Source organism: Panthera pardus, unplaced genomic scaffold (assembly GCF_024362965.1).
Source record: "Panthera pardus isolate Hobbes unplaced genomic scaffold, ASM2436296v1 HiC_scaffold_17, whole genome shotgun sequence".
Lineage (NCBI taxonomy): Eukaryota > Metazoa > Chordata > Mammalia > Carnivora > Felidae > Panthera > Panthera pardus.
In genome coordinates, this window is record NW_026526732.1 from 92,208,589 (window position 1) to 92,229,154 (window position 20,566).

A 20,566-nucleotide genomic window follows, 5' to 3' on the forward strand; every position below is an offset into this window, starting at 1 on the left:
CTCTCTCTGACCCTCCCCTGCTCACACGCTGTCTCTTTCAAAATAAATTTTAAAAAACTAATAAATAAAACAAGAAACAAATTAAATTAGTTTGCAGTGAATCTTGATAGGGAAGTGAGAGGTTTGCAGACTGAGACCATGGACCCAAGAGAGTTTAAGGAATGGAATATGAAGCTAAAAAGTAGCGGTCAGTGAATTGGGGTGAAAAAAAAATGCAGAGGGTCATTACAGAAACTATAAAATATTTTAAGAATATTAAGACAGTGCCAGACTTTTCAAAGAATGTGGTTAGATCTAGTTAGAGGTAAGTGAAAATTGATCTATGCAATTGGCAATTGGAGATAATGTATTGTTTTCTAAAAAGAACAATTTGACAGAATTACAGGAAAAATTTGCTCCCTATATGGGGAAGGAAGGAAGGAAGGAAGGAAGGAAGGAAGGAAGGAAGGGAGGGAGGAAGGGAGGAAGGGGTGCCTGGGTTAAGTTAAGCGTCTGACTTCAACTCAGGTCACGATCTCACGTTCCGTGAGTTCGAGTCCCGCCTCAGGCTCTGGGCTGATGGCTCAGAGCCTGGAGCCTGCTTCCGGTTCTGTGTCTCCCTTTCTCTCTGCCCCTCCCCCGTTCATGCTCTGTCTCTCTCTGTCTCAAAAATAAATAAACGTTAAAAAATAAAAATAAAAAAAAGAAAGAAAGGTAAAGAAAAGAAGGAAGGAAGGAAGAAAGAAAATAAAAGGAATGGGAAAAAATATTGATTAGACACAGTTTACAAGTGAATACAATGAAAGGATTAGGCTTTACCTTTAAAGGATAATAGCAATATAAAGTAGTAGAGTGACAGCTGAAGTAAGTTCAAAGCAGGTAATTTTTAAGTATTAGGTGAAATAAGATGGGATATATAGTACACAAGCAAAGGAATTGGCTTAGATAGGACAGAGTATGTTACATCAATTGTGATAGCAGAAAATGTAGAATATTTATGCTTATAGTTCTTTGAATATGTGGTGTGTAATATTTTGGAAACTGTCTTCTGATTAATTCCTCAAGTGAAGTAGGAAGCAAAGGAGATGAGAAGGTGTAAAATTGTTATATATAATAAGAGGGAAATATAATAACATTATTGATACATAGCAAGAAGGTTCTTCTTGAAATTAGTGAAGATGAATTCATGGTAAAGTATAACATCCTCAAACTACATGTTGTTATTCATATGCCCACATGGAATAGCCTGGATGTTGAATTAAACTGAGGTTAAATTTTGACCAGGCAACAATAATGGAGGGAAATGAGGCATATGACTTGAGGGTATATGCAAGAAGTGAGTATGGAAATGGATCATGTGATATAATCCAGGTACAAGTGAAGACATGATGGAGGATAATAGATATTGATGCGTTGGTAGGATCAGTAGATCATGGGGATTAAGAATTGTTGGGGAGATGGGGCACCTGGGTGGCTCAGTCAGTTGAGTGTCTGACTTGGACTCAGGTCATGATCTCACAGCTCCTGAGTTTGAGCCCTGTGTCGGGCTCTGTGCTCAGCCCTTGGAGCCTGGAGCCTGCTTCAGATTCTGGGCCTCCCTCTCTCTTTGCCCCACCCATTCACATTCTGTCTCTCTCTCTCTCAAAAATAAATAAACATTAAAAAAAATTTTAAAAATTGTTGGGGAGAAAAAAGGACTAGGAGTAAGATAGATAGGGAAATGAGGTTGTGAGTGGAATATGAGATGCTTGAAATTAATATTGGTAATTTAATATTATAGAGGGAAGATCATTATACATGATAGTAGTGTATGGAATACTATAGTGAGAATAGTCTGGGCAGTTAATATGAAGATTGCAATCTTTTTATTTGGGGGGGGCAGGGGAGTAAAGCACAAGTGGGAGAGGGGCAGATAGAAGAGGACAGAGGATCTGAAGCTGACTCTGTGCTGACAGGCTGACAGTGGCGAGGCCAATATGAGGCTTAAACTCACAAACTCTGAGATCATGACCTGAGCTAAAGTTGGATGCTTAACTGGCTGTGTCCCCCAGGTGCCCTGCAAAGATTGCAATCTTTGAGTTGAGACAGTGCCCTGCCCTCCAAAACGCTAGGATTTTAAATGTATCAACTCTGCAGATATTGAAATAACCAAGTAAGACTGGGATTATTTTACAAAAATATATAATGAGACAGGTGTTAAGCATTAAAGAATATAGTGAATGTCCAGGAAGGTCAACCATGAAAGGAACAAGAAGATATATGTATAGCATGGTTTAATGGCATCATCCTCCACTGAGATTTTTTGAGGAGAAGGCTTGGACACTGATCCTTCTGAAGCCACAATGAGGAAAAAAGACACCTACCTGACATCCAGCCACTAAATATGAAGGGAGAGGGAGAAAGAGTAGCCATGACTGAAAAGATTACAGTGAAAATGAAAAATGTGTGCAGAGATGATTGGGGGGAAAGAGTCAGATGGTGAGGAAAGACCTAGAATGCTCTGAGTTCTTGAGGTGTCTGAGGTAAATGGTGACAAAGGGTTAACCATGATGGTCACAAACATAGATCATGGTGGGGCGACAGTGAGTTTTGGCATCAAGTTAGGGGTGTGAGGTCTTGTCAGAACTCACAGAGCTAGTGGACAGCTCTTCAAAGGCAGTGCTAAAGTGGCAGGTCACTATGGGCACCATTTCATTTATATGAGTGGAAATATCCAAAGCATTGCAGACCACAGCTCCAGTGTGGCTTTCTAGGACTCCTGATCACCTAACTGATGGAGGTGCTCAGGTGGTGAAGGGAAGGGCATTGTGGCCTGGAATACAGGATTCTGAATCCTCCTCTATACGCTAGTTTGGGAAGGATTTGTAACATAAGACCACATAAAGGCTTTGAAGACTATATTGAACCATAGTTCTAATCACACACACATACATACACACACACACAAACACACACACCGGAAGATACATTTATTTATTGTAATATTTACTGAATGCAATGACTGTAATATTTTCTATATGTAAAGACAATCACATTCTAAACATTCAGTATAAAATGAGGAAACCTTAAAATGAGGAAATACATGTTAATAAAAGCAGTCAGTATATTTCTCTCACAATTTTTTCTGACCTGAAAATCAATTGGGTTAAACAAATATTTATTGAGAGTCATCTTTGTAAAAGACACCATAAGTAGATATTGGAAAAATATATACATACTATATCTTTAAAATCACAAATTTTGTGATAGGCATATTTTTGCTTTCTAAATTTTATTTTTTCTACTCAAATTCCAAGATTATTCCTGGTATATGAATGGTGTATATAATAATGTTCTATTTTATTCTCTCACCTTTTTTTTTTTTTAGTTTCCCTGTTTCCTACTCACTGGGTTACAATTACAGCCTGCTTGCCCTGCTTAAGTGTCAATTCAATGTATTAACATATTTTTTTTCCTCAAGTCAGTTTCAGCATTTCATTAGTCTGCGTGACAGCCATGGGTAGAATTAGGGTTTTCAGTTTGTGTCACAAGTAAACCTAATTAAGCATGCAATGTGACTTTGAAAAAGAACATTGTAGACACAGAAATGCATAGGTCAACATACTTACTTTCAACATATAATAAAATTATATTTTCACATTAATTCTAAAAGATGCTTTTTAAAATAGAAATCACACATTTGGATCAGAATTTGTTAATTAATGGAGTACTTCCATTTGGTCACTCAGTAATTCTAAGCTAATAGGAAGCCTCAATTTCTTGGAGTTAATTATATCAAAGGCTAGTTGCTGCATTTTTCTTTGCCTGAAATCAATAGCCATATTTATAAGACTAACTTCCTCTTTTGAATAAATCATCCTGAAATTTAACATAGAAAAAGTTTGTTAAGTTTATGGTTTCATAATTTCAGATGCTGGTTATAAACTATATTAAAATGGAAAATATCTAGGACATTATTGGCATTTCCTCACCAAGAATAGCTTCTGATACTGTTAATATAATTTTATACTTTCAGGGAAGTTATAATTGGCAGAAGTCATTCTCAAATCTGATCCCCTAAATACCTCATTTTGAGAAGATATGTTCACATCAGTATTACCTTCTTCCCATTAGTCCTGGACTAATTTCCTTGTAAATAATAAATAATGAAGCGTTATGACCGAAGTTAGTGCATACCTCTATGCATGAAGGTTGACTCAACATTGTGTGACCTCTAAGTCTTCCATGGCATACCTGATCAGATGAATCTTAGCCCCATAATGGTCTGCACAATATCTAACACTTCTTAGTATCCAATACTCTTTTGCTATGCCTTCTGGATCTCATTTTGTCAGCAGCAAATTCTCTAAAACCCCAATCTCGCTTGTATACTTTCTTCTTCTGACTGAAACCTGAGGGCCTATAATCCCCTTAAGTGGCTACTATACCTTCTTCCACAACCTGTGTACCACTGGTAAAGAAATGTATAGATAGCCTTGCCCTTGTTGTCATATTTTTCTTCCTCCTTCTGAAAAGCCTGTCTACTTTTAGCCTAGGACATCAGCTATACTATTCTCTCTCTAACTTATTGTTTCTCCCTCCCACATCTCCTTTTCAAGTATCTTTTCCTCTCCCTTCCTGTCCATCTTCTACTAAAGGCTTTAGCCTCTGGCTTGCTGTCCTTTTCTCTAGCACTGCTGCCATCTTCCTTGATGACTTTGATATTCACCTTGTAAATTCACCCATCTTGATTATTTAAATCCTTTGACAATTTTTTTGCAATGACTTTTTCCTCCTCCTCCTGATCTTGGCAAATTTCCTATGGTCATATGTTATAAATTATCATGACCTGTAATTGCATGCCTACGACACCTTGATTTAAGTTGCTACTCTCTGATCACCAACTCATGTATTTCAAGTTCACTCATTCATGTACTTTAACACCAAAATTATGTAATGTTTTTCTACAACCAGTATGCACGTCTAATTATTTGACTGCAATCGCTTTCCTCTGCCATCACCCTTGGACTTAGTCTTTGTTTTACTTTTTAAAATCATACCCATACTTCCACTCTTAAACTCATTTTCTCTCTTTTTCTATGTTATAATGACCTGAAAACACAAAGCCTGTTTAATTCTACATCCCATCTGGTAAACATGGGTCTACTTTCTTTCATACATGTCTGATGTCGCATCTCAAATTTAATATATTCCATATCAATGTGTTGATTTTCAATCCCTGGATAAACGTGATATTCTGTAAGCATTCTTTAGACTTAACATTTGATTTCCCGGTGTCTATTTTAGCCCCCTTCTTGCCCATTATCAGCAAATCCTTTAAGTTCTCTCATAAATACTTTTAATGAATATGAACACTTTTATCATTATGAGGTTAACATCTTTGTTCAAGCCACAAAAAATTCTCATCTGGAACAGTTTGATACCCCTCCCCCCACTTGACCTCCTTGTTTTGACTCTTCATTTAAGTATATGGAGGACATTAAATGAAAACCTCATTAAGAAAGCACTCATTTGAGTGAGGTGATGGAACATGCAACTTCCAGGAGAAAAAATGTCCATGAGAGAGAGAGAGTACTCCATGCACAATCACTGGCCTACTGAGGTCACACTAATGAGACCAGTGTCACTGGTCTGGAAAAAGAAGGGGAAAGTTGTGAAAATGGAGAGTAAACCAGAGATGAGACAGTAGCAGACCATGCCTGCTGCTCTAAGTCTTTGAGTGTTACTCTAAGTAAAATAGGAAGTATTACAGTGTTGCTGGCAAATGAAGAACATTGTCTTGCCTATATTATTTTAAAATGGTACTTTGTTGTGTTGAACTGTAGAGTGACACAGATAGAGGCAAAGAGATCTGTTAGGAGTTAATGTAGTAATCTAGATAGGAGAAGATAGTGATTTGGAACAGGATAGGAAAGAGAGGAATGGTAAGAAGTGGTTGAATTATGGACACATTTTTAAGACGGAATCAATTGGATATCCCCTTATACTGGATTGAATTAAAGAGAAAAAGAGTAAATATATTAGAGGACAGGTTTGACATCATCTCAGATTTGCCATTATAGTGGTAAAACTATGGTTAAACTAAGTATGAGATAGTTTGCTTCTTTATCATCTCTTCCACACAAGACAGTGTATTTGTTTTTACATATGTTACTACTCTGCCACTACCACTCAATGGGTTCCCGTAACATTTAAATAAAATATAAATTATTTAAAATGCTTAGAAGGCTAGCCATAAACTGCTTCTGCCTATTTCTCTACCATCATCTATGTTCCCTTTGATTACTCAACTGCTGAAATTTTAGTCTTTGAGAAGTTTCTGGAATACCTTAAGCATCGCCTATTTTCAAGCCTCTGTTATTTGTTGATCTCCTATTTAAAGGGCATTTCCCCCAGAAACTGTGGTGGTTTGATATGCACTTCATTGAGTGTTTTGCTCAAATATCTCCTCAAAATTTCTTTCCTGTCAATCTTGATAAACATTTGAAAATAGTTCTACTCAATTATTCTCTCCACATTTACTTGGCTTGTTAGCTTGCTTTCTTGATTGCTTCCTTTCAGCACTTATCATTATCTGTAATCATAATTTTATGTATTTATGATTTTTCTCCTGCCCCCTAGTCTAACATATTTATTTTTGTATTTTTTTTTTCTAACAGAGAGAGCATGGGAGTGGGGAGGGGAGGGAAGGAGGAGCGGGAGAGAAAGAGACTCTTAAACAGGCTCCAAGCTCAGCGTGGAGCCCAATGTGGGGTTCCATCTCACAACCCTGAGATCATGACCTGAGCCAAAATCAAGGGTGGGATGCTTAACCAACTGAGACTCCCCAGGTACCCCCTGCAGTCTAACATATAGTAATGCACAGGGATCACTATTCTAATATTTTAATACTGCTTTTTTTCTCTCGGTTTGAAGTATATCATGCTAATTTTCATTAAAAAATACAGATATTTTTGTCTAATAGCATTGTTTTAGGTTTAAAGAACTATAAAAGAGGAATCATTTATTTTCTTGAGATCCAGAAAATTACTCAGTTTCTCAGTTAATGCAAAAAGTTAAATTGATAAAATGAATAGTATATAAGTTAGGCATCTGCCTATGCCCTTACAAGTCACAGAAGACAAGTGTATAGTGTTATTGCAAAGCTTCTATTGTAAGAATAGGTCTTTATTTACCTCAAAGGGTTTTTTCTAAGAAGTGGAATAGGTACATGACAGTGTTGAAATTGATACAAGTAACTCTGCATCAGAATTTCCATCTATAGATTATGAAACCAAAGGAGACAAAAGTAAACCACAATGCTTTCTATGTGACAAAAAATTACAACTCATTTATAACAGAGTGGTACAGACCCAGAAGAAAAAAATGTAACAAAACCTCCTCCAAGTGTCCAAACAAGTGTTAGGAGTATTTCAAGATAACAGAATCAGAGAAAATTATTTGGAGTTTATAACTGCCGCCTTCCATTTCCTAGAAGGGTATAGAGTTTGAAAGAGCCATTTCAGCAGCTAGAAAACTTTAAGCAAGAATATGCTCCCAATCCATGAGTGACACTGTTGATATGCTGTATTTGAAGCTAGCTGTTTAAAAATATCAAATAATTTTTAATTTTCAATTTTCATTTTTTGTTTTTTTCTGCAGTAGTTACTTCATTATTTTAGTGTATTACTGCAATAATTTTCCTACCAATTATTTATAACAGCATGGAACATTTCATGTTTAATTTTATTAAGTTTATGTTTTCCTCAATATTTTGAAAACTTGTAGTTAAAAACTTGTAGCTAAAATATGCTAAATATTTAGGTTCATTGATTTTTACGTGAATTCTCTACACCTTAAAAATAAATAAATGAAACACATGCCAGTATTTCTGCATTACATGAATTATTTGTCAAAATGCTGGTGATGAAGTTTTGCTGTCATTACTCTGTTTTATTTAATGTTGTGTTCCCAAAAGAGCCTGACACTTCTCATTACAATCAGTAGCATGTATTCCATACGTCATTGAACAAAGTTTGGGATACTCTGTCCAAGAATCAGAGTAAAGCTAATTGTCTAATAAATTTTGGCTTAATTGACAAAATGCAACCCAATTAATGGAGATACATTTCAGGCAGTTAAAGGAAATCATTTCAGGAGAAAAAAGAAATGGAGAAGATAAAAATGTGTTTTATTCTCCCCTAAATTTTCCACTAAAAATATTTTATTTCCATTATCTTTGCTTTTCCTTGTATCTTTTTCAGGTCCTCTGTTCTTCTATATATTATCTCCCTTTTTACCATGAAAACTAATACCTTAAACATTTTCATCACAGTTATTTATGTCCCTCTTACTCTCTAGTTTCACAAAAAATATTTACCGTTTCTTACTACTTTCATATTTATTATACAACAATAGTTTTTTACAAAAAATGTAATTATACATTGTATATTCTAAGAACATGTGATCTGTAAGGCATTTCTTTCCCTTCTCCCCATACTTCTTTGACAAAAATGGTTGCTAGACACCTTGAACAACTACAGTGAGTTAGGTCTTAGCTTCCCTGACTATCTCAACAGAAGCAATCCATGCAGATTCTCTTGCTTTGTGAGCTAGCAAGTGTTTGTAAATTAGCAGAGAGACAACAGAACAATAACCAGAAAAGAGTGGCTACTCCATCAATATAAATACTTTGACTATTTGAGGGTAGGTCAAAATCAGCCTACTTAAGTATTCTTCTCCTTTGCCATAGTTAACTAAGTTCTGAATTTAAGGACTGAAGGCTTTCAGATGTTCAGTGATACCAAGGAGGAGAGAAGCCAGATCCATGTCCCTAAGGAAAGGACTGATGTCCTGGCTGCTTCAACTTTATTGGCCCAATTTTCCTTCCATTCACTGAAGGATACCCCACCTAAGACACTGAGTTAGCAAAGAAAAATATTGCATGCAATGGAGGCCAGAGACTTAGGAGAAGAACAGGAGTTAAAATAAAACCAATACAACTTGAGAATATTAAAATTTCTGGAGGAAAGAGAAGTCATATCAAATTAGATAACTGTAGTCAAAATAAGTGAAAAGATTCAAGAGGAAAACACAAAGATATATGTACATATCAAGTCTACAGCTAAAAAACATACTATTCAATTTCACGTAGGTGGAAAATTGAAAGGAAATTGGTGACCCAAATTATGGAAATCTAGAATGCTTTATGGAAGATTTCAAAGTAGAGAAAAGAGTAAATTTATGGGGATCTGGTTTTATCTTCATGTACATTCATGACCTAACCCTAAATTTATCATGGTTTTATGAAATAGTAATTGTCTCATGGGCAACTGTCCCTGATGCACACTTAGTAAAATAGCAAATAGCTTTCTATATACTTTAACCTGATATACTTTTCTCTTGAAATATTCTACATCTAAGGTCTTTATTTTCTGTCATCTACCACTAAAAGATGAACCTCATGAGGGAAAACAAAACAAAACAAAAAACTTATCCATCGAATATGCACCATGGCTAGAAAAATAACTATCTACAGTAGGAGCTCAAGGATTAAAAATAACTATCTACAATAGGAGCTCAAGGATTATTTATTGAAGAGCTTAATATGAATTAGTTAATGAATCATGAAAAAAAATTGAGTATCTTGGAGAATAGATCAAGGAGATGTAACATGTACTTGATAGCCGCTCTAGAAGGAGTAAAAAGAACATATGAAGGAGAAGCAATAATTAATCAAATTGTAGAATATTTCTTTGAGCTGGAGCAAGAGCTGAGTCTGAGTATTAAAAATGCTCTCTATCCAAGCTAGATTGATGATAAAAAAAAAACACATAATGAAATATCTATCAAGCTTTAAGGCAGGAAAAAACAATTTACCTACAAAGGAAAAGTAACCAGTATGGCATCGCATTGTTTAATTTCAACACCAGTAGCTTCGGGATAGTGGTATAGCATTTATAGATTTAGAAAACATCTGTAGACTACCAGGAGAAAATATTGCCTCCCCCAAATCTTACACATGACTACTATATATTGGGTGGTGAGAGAACTATTTATATTTATGCAGACAATCAGAAAACTTATCATCCAGGTGATCTATATGAAGAAGGTAACTGGAAAATATTCTTTCTAAAAATAAAATGTAGTAGAATAGAAATGTCAAAAAGGGAATATGAAGTAAAAATGAGGGTGTTGAAAAAAATGAAGATTAAAATGTGTGCTTGTGCGTGTACATGTGCATGTACTCACATATGTGTACATATACTCACATAGGTAAATATAAATAGATAATGATAGAGTATCTAGGTACATATATAAAATAGGTGCTAAAATAGGAGTCCTGAAACCGATGGGGCATCCAGTGGAAGAAATCTTATTTAAGGTGTAGAACTAAAAGAAATAAATTATTTGAGCAAGGTCCCAAGATTTATAAATGGAAAGGAAAGGAATGTAGACATCATGACGAAGAACTATGGGGTTCCATAGGGAAGATTATGTATCCAGATTGATGAAACAATTAGCAATTTTTTTGCCCCCCCCCCCACACCAAAGTAAAGATTATGTGATTGACTACATCAAGGAAATAGAAGGTTACCATTAGTGGAATATAAATGTTTGAGAGCCTTTCTGAACTATGAAGAGGAGAAGTACAATAAATAGCAACTGAAATCAGAATAAAAGAAATAATATAAGAACATATTAAATATGAGAACATATTAAAAGTATGAAGAAAATTACCAAATACTAATTGGCACTGTGTAGTTTTCTTCCTGTTAATAAATGTGAACAGGATTTCAAATTTTGTTCATTCTGGCTTCTGAACATCTCTTCTATTTGTTTATTCTTCTCTATACTGCTATAGAGTGTATTTCATTTCTCCTATATTACTATAATAGTCCATGATTAGTCTCCAAACTGCAGTTTTCCACAAACTCAACCTCCATTCTCCTGCCAGACTAGTTATAAAAGATCTAGGCATATTGAAGCAAATTTCAATTTTTAAATTGATGTCATCATACTTCAGGATCAAATCCAGATGAAATCCAGATAGTTTATATGTCATGAACACTGAGGATGCTGCAGTGGAGGCATATAGCTGTCTGATATGGAGTTAGGCAAAACTGGAGTTAAGTATGCATATTCATTAACTGGTCTTAATGGAATAATGCCTAATACAGGCATTTAACTGTGGTCATGACTACTTGCATTTATGCATGTAAGGTAACATGTTGAACTTGGAAATGCATGAAGGAAGGAAGGAAGGAAGGAAGGAAGGAAGGAAGGAAGGAAGGAAGGAAAGAAAGAAAGAAAGAAAGAAAGAAAGAAAGAAAGAAAGAAGGGGAGAAGAAAGGAAGGAAGGAGAAAAAAGAAAATAAAAGAGGAAAGATTCTGTGAAACCCTAAAAGAAAATTTCTCTTCAAAAAGAAGAATTCATCTCAAGGGTGGGAATGAGTACCAGTACCTGGATTCATCCATTGAACTCCTGAACTCCTGATTGTAAAGAGCTATGTGTAAATCAAAGGGATCTAAGTATGCAGACTTCTGCTATGAGAATCATTTAAATGCATGGATCTCCAAGGAGGTAAGACAGTTACCTAGCTACTTTATAGCAAAAGTTTGAGTAATAGAGGTTATGAGTGAAGTAGGCAAAGCCATGGCCAGTGGAAGGCTGAGAAGCAGCGTGGACTGACAGTGTTAATGGCATGCACAGTAGAAAGTTTGGCATGGTTGGGGTAGAGTATAGATGTGGAGGTATGAGCAGTAAAGTTAACACAGTGTTCTGGGAAGAGTGGCAGCTGTTGCAGTAGAGCCAGCATGGAGATCAGTGTTACAGTTCAGGCCCTGGAGAATTTGAGTTTATAAAATGATCACAGTGTAAGGAGAAATAGAGGCATGAGCAGCACCATGGATTTACGTGATCCCATTATACTAGTGGATGGCAGATAATAGAAGGGAACAGCAGTTGTGAAGGTAAGCAGATGAGGCTTTCCCTTAATTTCAGATCTAAAAGTTGACCTGACACCTCTTTCTCTCTCTGGAGTGTCTCAATCTCACCTTTTTTTTTTTTTTTTTTTTTTTTTTAACTTCAGTTAAAGAGATTTAAGATAATTATAGTCTTCAATATAATGACGTATTACCATTGATTCATACAAAGCCTATTTCATCATTTATACTTGTTTAGTTGCTTATTTTCTTTTTACTTTTTAATGTTTATTTATTTTTGAGATAGAGACAGAGCATGAGCAGTGAAGGGGCAGGGAGAGAGGGAGACACAGAATCTGAAGGAGGCTCCAGGCCCTGAGCTGTCAGCACAGAGCCCAACACGGGGCTCGAACTCGTCAACTGTGAGATCATGACCGAGCTGAAGTCAGACGCTCAACCTACTGAGCCACCCAGGCACCCCTAATTGTTTATTTTCTTTCATTTCAGTTCCCTACTTCCAAATCTCCTGGTTTTCAGTCTTACATTTTGATACTTAGGTAACTCTTACAAATTCCTTCATGATCACCTTCTCCTTTCTCTTCTCTTGCTACTCTCATTATTCACTTTGAGCTCTAGTCGTAGAGAACTGCTTATAGTTGCCTGAGAACAAAATGTTCTGTTTCTTCTCAGTTCAAGAGTAAAATATACATTTTATGAGAGAAAAGAAAAGCTAAGATGATGCTAAATTAATTATATTTAAAATATACAATGAAAATTGGAATCATTAACGTGAAACTTTTGATGACCAAGGTTTCTGAAGAAGAATGGACAATTTGGACATGAATTGGTTTCTTGTTTATAATATCCTTGGATTATTGGTGGTATGGAGGAGTGATGGTGAGCCAGGATGGTGGATTAGAATGACCTCTTACATTAGAAGTTGTCTCCTTTCTGTAGGCGCTTTGGAATATCATGGCAGAAATATGGATGTAAATATATATTTATTACATCTGATTATTTCTTCAGGATAAATTCCTAGAAATATAATTTTGTGTCAATAGATACAACATATTTATTTTCATTTTCAAGTATGGATTTAGTGGTAACTATTATTGTAAATTTTGAGTCTTTTGCGTCCAAATTCTGAAAATTTTTGATACTTGATAGATAACTAGCAAACATCTTCTTAGAATCAAGACTAACATATCACAAGAATCATCTCTTTAATAGGAATTTGAATTCTTCATTCATATAAATAAATAAGTCCAGCATCTTTTAGTTAGTTCCACCAAATATTTGTTCTATTCAACCTTTATTTTCATTCAATTTTGGCAATCTATATTTTGACATAAACTTTTTGGCATAATTGCACTAAGGAATATGTAGTGTTGTTATCTTCCATTTGTCCTCATATTCCCTTTTGCATTTTTATTTTTGTGTATTTGTGTTCTTTCTCTTGATTTCTTAATTACACATTCTGGAAAAATATATATCTCATGATCTTTTAAAGAAATGACTCTGGCCTCATTAATTGTAGTACTTTTCTCTTGATGCAAAATATAGTCAGCGTAATTTTGTACTAAGACTTCATTTAAAATAAAATTATTGGGCACTGTATTTTGCTTAAAATTTATGCCTGTTGTAATGTCATAGGGAATGTATCAGTAACCCAGTATAGTTTACTTTATGAAGGTTGAAATATGAATGAAGAAAGGGTAGAAAAGCTAAATATAATAAGGTTTACAGAAAATTGCCAAATATTAGCTATTGTGTTCTGATATTCACACAAACCAGTTCATAAAATGTATCTTTGTCCTTATCAAGCTTTTAAAATATTCTGATTCACTGTGTTTTAAGTGTTTATTTTTTATATTTTATTTCTTCCACTTTTTGCTATATATTCCCAAATATGAATTATATACTTCTGATGGATTTGGGGGGGGGGTGAGGTGACAATTCTGACTTTAGTGTTTATATTGAACATATTTTATTTCTACGTACTTTAACATCAAAGCATTTCGTTCTTAACTCTTTGCTCCATTTTATTTTTGTTAGCTACTAAGTCACCTCCCTGTTTATATGCTATTTCACCATATTATTTTCTGTATTGTATTTCATGAAAATCATATCTGTCTAAGTTATTGAGGCAAATATTGATGCTATTTGAAATTTCTTTCTCTTTCATTTATTTTTCCTTTAGAATTTTTCATCTTTACTTGCACTTTTGTAATAGAATTTCTCAAAGCATCTGTATTATTCTAGAGTTTGCTTTTATTTCTTTTTGTTTGATTTTATTTTCTCTGGTTTAAAGTCTTTTTTTTTTAGAAAGAGAGAGGAATGGGAGAAGGGCAGAGGGAGAGAGAATCGTAAGCAGACTCCACTGCTTAGTATAGAGACTGACACAGGCTCAATCTCACCACTACTATGAGATCATGACCTGAGTCAAAATCAGGAGTCACTCACTTAACCGAGCCACCCAGGCACCCCTGGTTTAAATTCTTGTGTTAAGAATAGTAGCCTTTTCTTTCCTTGCCTGCAGACTGAGTTGTTAGGATGTCATTAGGATGAGGTTCAAGAGCTCCTCTTAGATTTCAAACCATGAGTAGGAGTGGAGGCATGGAAGGTTGATATCCTGTTAACTCAACAGAAAAATTTTCTCATGGATTTCCTTTGCCTTTGGGTTAAACCTCCCTAGGCCAAGTATTATAAATGGTGTTTTGGGGCTTCCTTCTAGGTATGTTGTGAGGGTGCTAATACTTCGGCCCAATTTTTCATAATTAGTAAGTTCTGCTTTTTTTAGAAACATCTTTCTAGGAGTTGAAACCTGTTGATCTGATTTCATGAATGACTATAGCTCTGATCCTTCTCTTTGGAAATCATACTCCAGAATAAGTCTAAATACTACACTTGTCCTTAGTTAGTCGTCAACAGTTGGATTCATTCCCTCCCAAAGGAAAATTGAGATATGATAAGTATTACTCACCAAACCAAAATTTTAAGTCATTCTGATGTTTCCTTATTCCTGCTACTTCTGTTTTTCTACTCCCATTAGAAATGAGTGAGAATGCTTCCTTTCATAACCAAGTGATACTTGGAGTGATTTCTGGGTTTCTAGGTAGATCCTCAGAATGAGAGAAGTAAGGTAAACATGTCCTAACAGTTTTTATTAATGGAGTAGCAATATAACGCATATAAAGTTAGACCATACTTAATTTTAATAACATCTCTAAAACTAGTCATATGACCAAAGTAAATCTCTTAACTTCTCTGAGTTTCTTAATTTAATATAGTGGTAATAATATGTATCACACAGTGTTTATAAGGATTAAATGTGAAAATAAGAAAATAGTGTGAAAATAATTAAACTAGTGGCTGGAACATAGTAGGTGCTAAAAAATGGATGGCATTGCTGACACAACGGAGGGAATGATTTAATTCTACAAGTTGAAAGTGCCATGCTGTGCCTTGAACAGCAGGGAAAGAGAATTACTAAGTATTTTACTGATGCTGTTTCCATTAAACTGTGTCAACATGGCCTTTGATTCCTTCTTTTATGAAATTCTCCTGTGTTCTTAAAATAAACTTGAAATAATTAATATATTGTACAATTTGCTTCATTATTAAATCAGTTTAAAACAACTTTGTCTTAAGAAGTATTATTTCGGTCTTCAAATCACTAGTATCCACTTTAGAGAGACACATCATCATTTAATTTGGTGCTCCATTCACTTTTGATAGAAAGTTTACTAAATGTGATTTAAAATACAGGAATATTTCTCACAAATTAATAAGTGAGGGCAAAGAAAGACAGAACACCGTGTGTTCTTAGCATCTTATTGATTGCAGCTCATGAATTGAAGTAAACTGGTATCTAGATTTGTTTGTGCATGTCTGAACCTATTGATAGAGATGCTATCAGCCAAGGATGCCTGGGGAATCACCCTGGCCAATACCACTTGTGGCGGCTTCTGCATATGTTTCCCCCACAGGAGCCAATGTTATGGCTGGACTGCCCCCTGTGGCTCGTATGATTGCAAGATGCACCTAGCATTAACCATCAGGGATCTTTGAAAAACAAGGTTTAGCATTCGCAAGTTCTGGGGGGTGCAAGGCATGCCCACAGGCCAGCAGCCAAGTTGCTGGCAGAGAGAGAGAGAGGAAATATGTGGACCTAGGTTTCTGCTTTCATTGGAGTCAAGAGTGGGGTGTCTGCAGTTTCACAGATTCATTCTTTACTGGTGAATTTAGAACGAAAGAGTGAGAATTAGGGAGTGGGAAAGGAAATGCAGGGTCACTCAGGTAGTCAGATATTTAGTTACACAGGAGTTTGTTAAAAGGGAACTTCATGGGAAAGGAAGGCCTGGCTTCTGATCTAGTTGTATAGCTAGTAGCTGTGTCATACAGCTGGCAATATATTTACTAGGGATGGATGTCTGAAGTGGATGCCTTGTCAATCAAAAGATTGATGTCAGGCATTCTCATTACAATCAAAAAAGCTTATTCCTAGGCATTTATACTACAACAAGATTGCTTTATTTTTTTTTTTAAAGTAAGGATGAACATAAATAAATCTCTGCAATTAGCCCAATTGTGGCCATACCATTACTGTTCAATGTAACTCTCTATACTATGTCTCAAATTCATGTGTGTCATAAGATCCTTGTAACAAATCATCAGTGGAGAATGGCTTTACTAAGCATTAGAAATCTCACCTGTCATCTTTCTTTTTCACATTTTAATGATGGTCTTATTTATTCCAATAGTTTTCTAAAACCTGTGTTTTATTGTTAAGTATTCAATTAGGCCTAAGTTTATTTTACTTTTAAATTCTCAAAAGATGATATTAAGGCTATTAAATGAATAGCCTTTCCTGGAGAAATTATCAGATTCTCACTAAATGACTAAGAACAGATATGCATAGACAAAATTAATGGTTGAAAATATCAGGTAGTAATATGCGTTGTATGTAATTTAAACAAAGCATTATTATTTTTGTCAGATTGTTAATAGACTTTTGTGATAATATTTACATTGTAACTTTTCTTATTTACATGGATGTATTTACAGTTGTTTGCTAGGATTTACTGGAAAAAACTGTGAGAAAGTAATTGACCACTGTAGACTGCTCAGCATCAACTGTCTGAATGAAGGATGGCATTTCAATATAAGTGGAAGATTCAGAGTAAGTAATTTCATACATGGCAGAGTAATTTAGCACTTGAAAATACAATAGCTTCAGGCAGTCTGTATTTCAAATGCTTTTATTAATCTAAGCCAGAGAATTATATCCTTATAGGTATATTTAACCATGACTTCTATAAATTTAGTAGTAGACATGTTTAACTTATAAGAATTATGTAGGAAGGGCATTAATAAGAGTTCTAGTAAGTGTGTTTATTGTAAAATAAGTATATAGTTAATTGAATCCTGGTGATATATCTCTGTATATATAAAACCACAGTCACTAATGCCTTAGCTCTTAAATTAGATGGAGAATAAAATTAGTCTTGGAGTTACAATATACAAATATGCTCTTTTTTTGGTGGATAGTTTTTAAAATGACTTTACAAATACACAATGGGTGTGCTGCACACAATGTAAGGCATATCCTACAACTCAGCATTTCCACTTTTATTATGTTTCCTGGAGAAATTATCAGGTGTGCACTGAAAGAGACATACAAGAATTTTCATGGCAAACCTGAAACAAACTAAAGACTATGGATAGGACAGTGGGTAAATTCATCATGGCATAGTCACACTGTGGAATTATGATGAGTGGTTAAAATAAGTGAACAATAGTGGCATGTATTATTACTTAATAAGTATCAAACATAATGTTGAATTTTAAAATCTTATTCAAGTCTGGTAGATATATACATAGTCTGATAATGATGAGTTATTTTTTAACTATTTAAATATTTTCTGATTATGTAAATATATAGCAAAAATATAAATACATATATCAGAAATACACACACTGGCTTTACTAGAAGAGTTCTCCAAGGGGACAGGTGGGGAAAGAAATCAGGGAGGGTACAAAGGGAACTTGAAATCTGTTTATGATGCTTTATTTCATTTTTTAAAAAAAGTTTATTTATTTCTTTTGAGAGACAGAAAGAGCATACACGAGCAGGGGAGGGACAGAGAGAGAGAGAGAGAGGGAGAATCCCAAGCAGGGTCCATGCTGTCAGCATGGAGCCCAATGCAGGGCTTGATCCCACAAGCAGTAGGGTTATGACTTGAGGCAAAATCAAGAGTTGGACACTTAACCACCTGAACCACCCAGGTGCCCCTATCATGCTTTATTTCTTAAAACAGTTCTGGCAAATGAGGGTAGGATTATGGCCTTTTATTTTTTTCTTTAAATACAAAATATTTTAATGAAATATTTTTTTAAGTGATGAAAAGCCAACTTATGAAATGAATCATGGACAAATTTATATGTATACATTTGTCTACTTCTGGAAACATGCTAAAATATAATAGTGTTACTGTACAATAATATACAGGATTAGAACATAATATTTATTTTGCATCTGTAATACCTTAGATATTATAGCATATCATTTATAGTCATTACTTCATTTGATCTCATTGATTTCATATTTTAATTTTCTTTTTAACACCCAGTGCTTATCCCAACAGGTGCCCTCCTCCATGCCCATCACCCATTTTCCCCTCTCCCCCACCCCCCATCAACCCTCAGTTTATTCTCAGTTTTTAAGAGTCTCTTATAGTTTGGCTCCCTCCGTCTCTTTTTTTTTCTTCCCCTCCCCCATGGTCTTCTGTTAAGTTTCTCAGGATCCACATAAGAGTGAAAACATACAGGGGCGCCTGGGTGGCGCAGTCGGTTAAGCGTCCGACTTCAGCCAGGTCACGATCTCGCGGTCCGTGAGTTCGAGCCCCGCGTCGGGCTCTGGGCTGATGGCTCGGAGCCTGGAGCCTGTTTCCGATTCTGTGTCTCCCTCTCTCTCTGCCCCTCCCCTGTTCATGCTCTGTCTCTCTCTGTCCCAAAAATAAAAAAAAATTAAAAATTAAAAAAAAAAAAAAAGAGTGAAAACATACGGTATCTGTCTTTCTCTGTATGACTTTTTTCACTTAGCATAACACTCTCCAGTTCCATCCACGTTGTTACAAAAGGCCATATTTCATTCTTTCTCATTGCCAAGTAGTATTCCATGATCTACGCTTAAATACCATTCAATTTATAGAAACTTAAAATGTCTGTTGAGCTTTTAATATTTAACTAAGTTCATACATTTTGATACGGAGGGATTAAGATAGATTTAAACTTACTCTATGCAACTCCAGAACTCATACTTTTAGATACTATGTACATACCTACTTTCAGTACAAACAATGTACTAGCACTTCTTTTTCCTTTAAACTATATTTACCCTTTCCTTAATAGGAGATTGTCTAATTGAAATGTCTCTCCTACTTTGGTTTGAATTTATTTTATATTACTTATGTTTTGGGTTTTCATTTATGTTTTGTTTCAAGATAGTCTCTGAGCATTTATCCTGATGTTTATTTTTAATTTTCTCTTCCTCCAACATCATTTCTCTGTAGGAAATCTCACCTATTCTAGTGTCTCAACAAGTTATGTTACTGACTCTGAATCCAGTTTTAATTTATTTTTTAAAGAGCTTGACTCAAGTTATCATCACCTTGACAAATCTGCCTTCTCTATAATTCTACCTTAAATTAATGACTTCCATTAAATAAAATATTAGCAAGAAAGGAATACTATCGTCCTTCTCACTGGGTTAAAATTTTGATGATGATGAAAATAATATGCATTCCTAATGGTCTTAACAATAGAATATTGCTTCAGATATATAATTTTCCTTACTGATTAATAATCATAGTTATGGCTATACTGAAGTTCTGAAATAGTTTATATTTAAGTTAAGTAATTTAAAATTTAATGTGTATTCACAAATATATTGTTCATATTGTGTAATGGTTATGAATGGTGGGAATTAACACTATTTTTCATGATATTTAAGTTCACTGTAATATATTAAAGAAAACAAAATGCATATTATATTCAAATTAATTTTGGAAGTAAATACAAAATGCAATTTTTAAGGTATAATATTTTTTGGAATTTTTTAAATGACATTTTTTCCACTTTGATGTTTGTGTTACTAATTTTTTAGCATGTCAAACAATATCAGAGTTTTATATGTTAAGCTATAACATTTTAAGGAGAGATATAAACTATTCCTTCTCCTTAGAGAAAAATATATTTACATTCAGAAGGAAGGAAAGGAGAGGGTATAAAACAAGTAAATAGTAATATGATATACTTAAATCCAGCTATATCCAGGATCACAGTAAATATAAATTGATTACACACTTCCATTAATAGGCAGAGATATTACTAATGGCAGATGAAACAAACTCAAATATTTAAAAGATACTTATTTCATATAAAAAGACATGTTGAAAGCAAAATAATGAGAGAGAGATATATAAAAACTAAACAAAGTAAAATAATGAGAGAGAGATATGTAAAAATTAAGCAAAATAAATACTGGTGTAGTCTTATTAATAAAAAATCTTCATTACATGTAGATTTCAATGTAACAAACTATTAAAAATGACTTTATTTCATAAACATAAGCAGGTCAACTAATCATATTGAATTGTACATTTAATAACAGAGCTTCAAA

At 34.5% G+C, this 20,566-nt stretch overlaps 1 protein-coding gene across 1 annotated transcript in view; it reads left to right on the plus strand.

The window, feature by feature from the left end:
• The window catches only part of LOC109248191 (protein eyes shut homolog), a 372,922-nt gene that overhangs the window by 288,471 nt on the left and 63,885 nt on the right, over window positions 1-20,566 (plus strand). Inside the window, exon 6 of the mRNA XM_019417648.2 lies at window positions 16,951-17,065. Coding sequence (XP_019273193.2) covers window positions 16,951-17,065 — 115 coding nt within the window. The remainder of the gene's footprint in view (window positions 1-16,950; window positions 17,066-20,566) is intronic.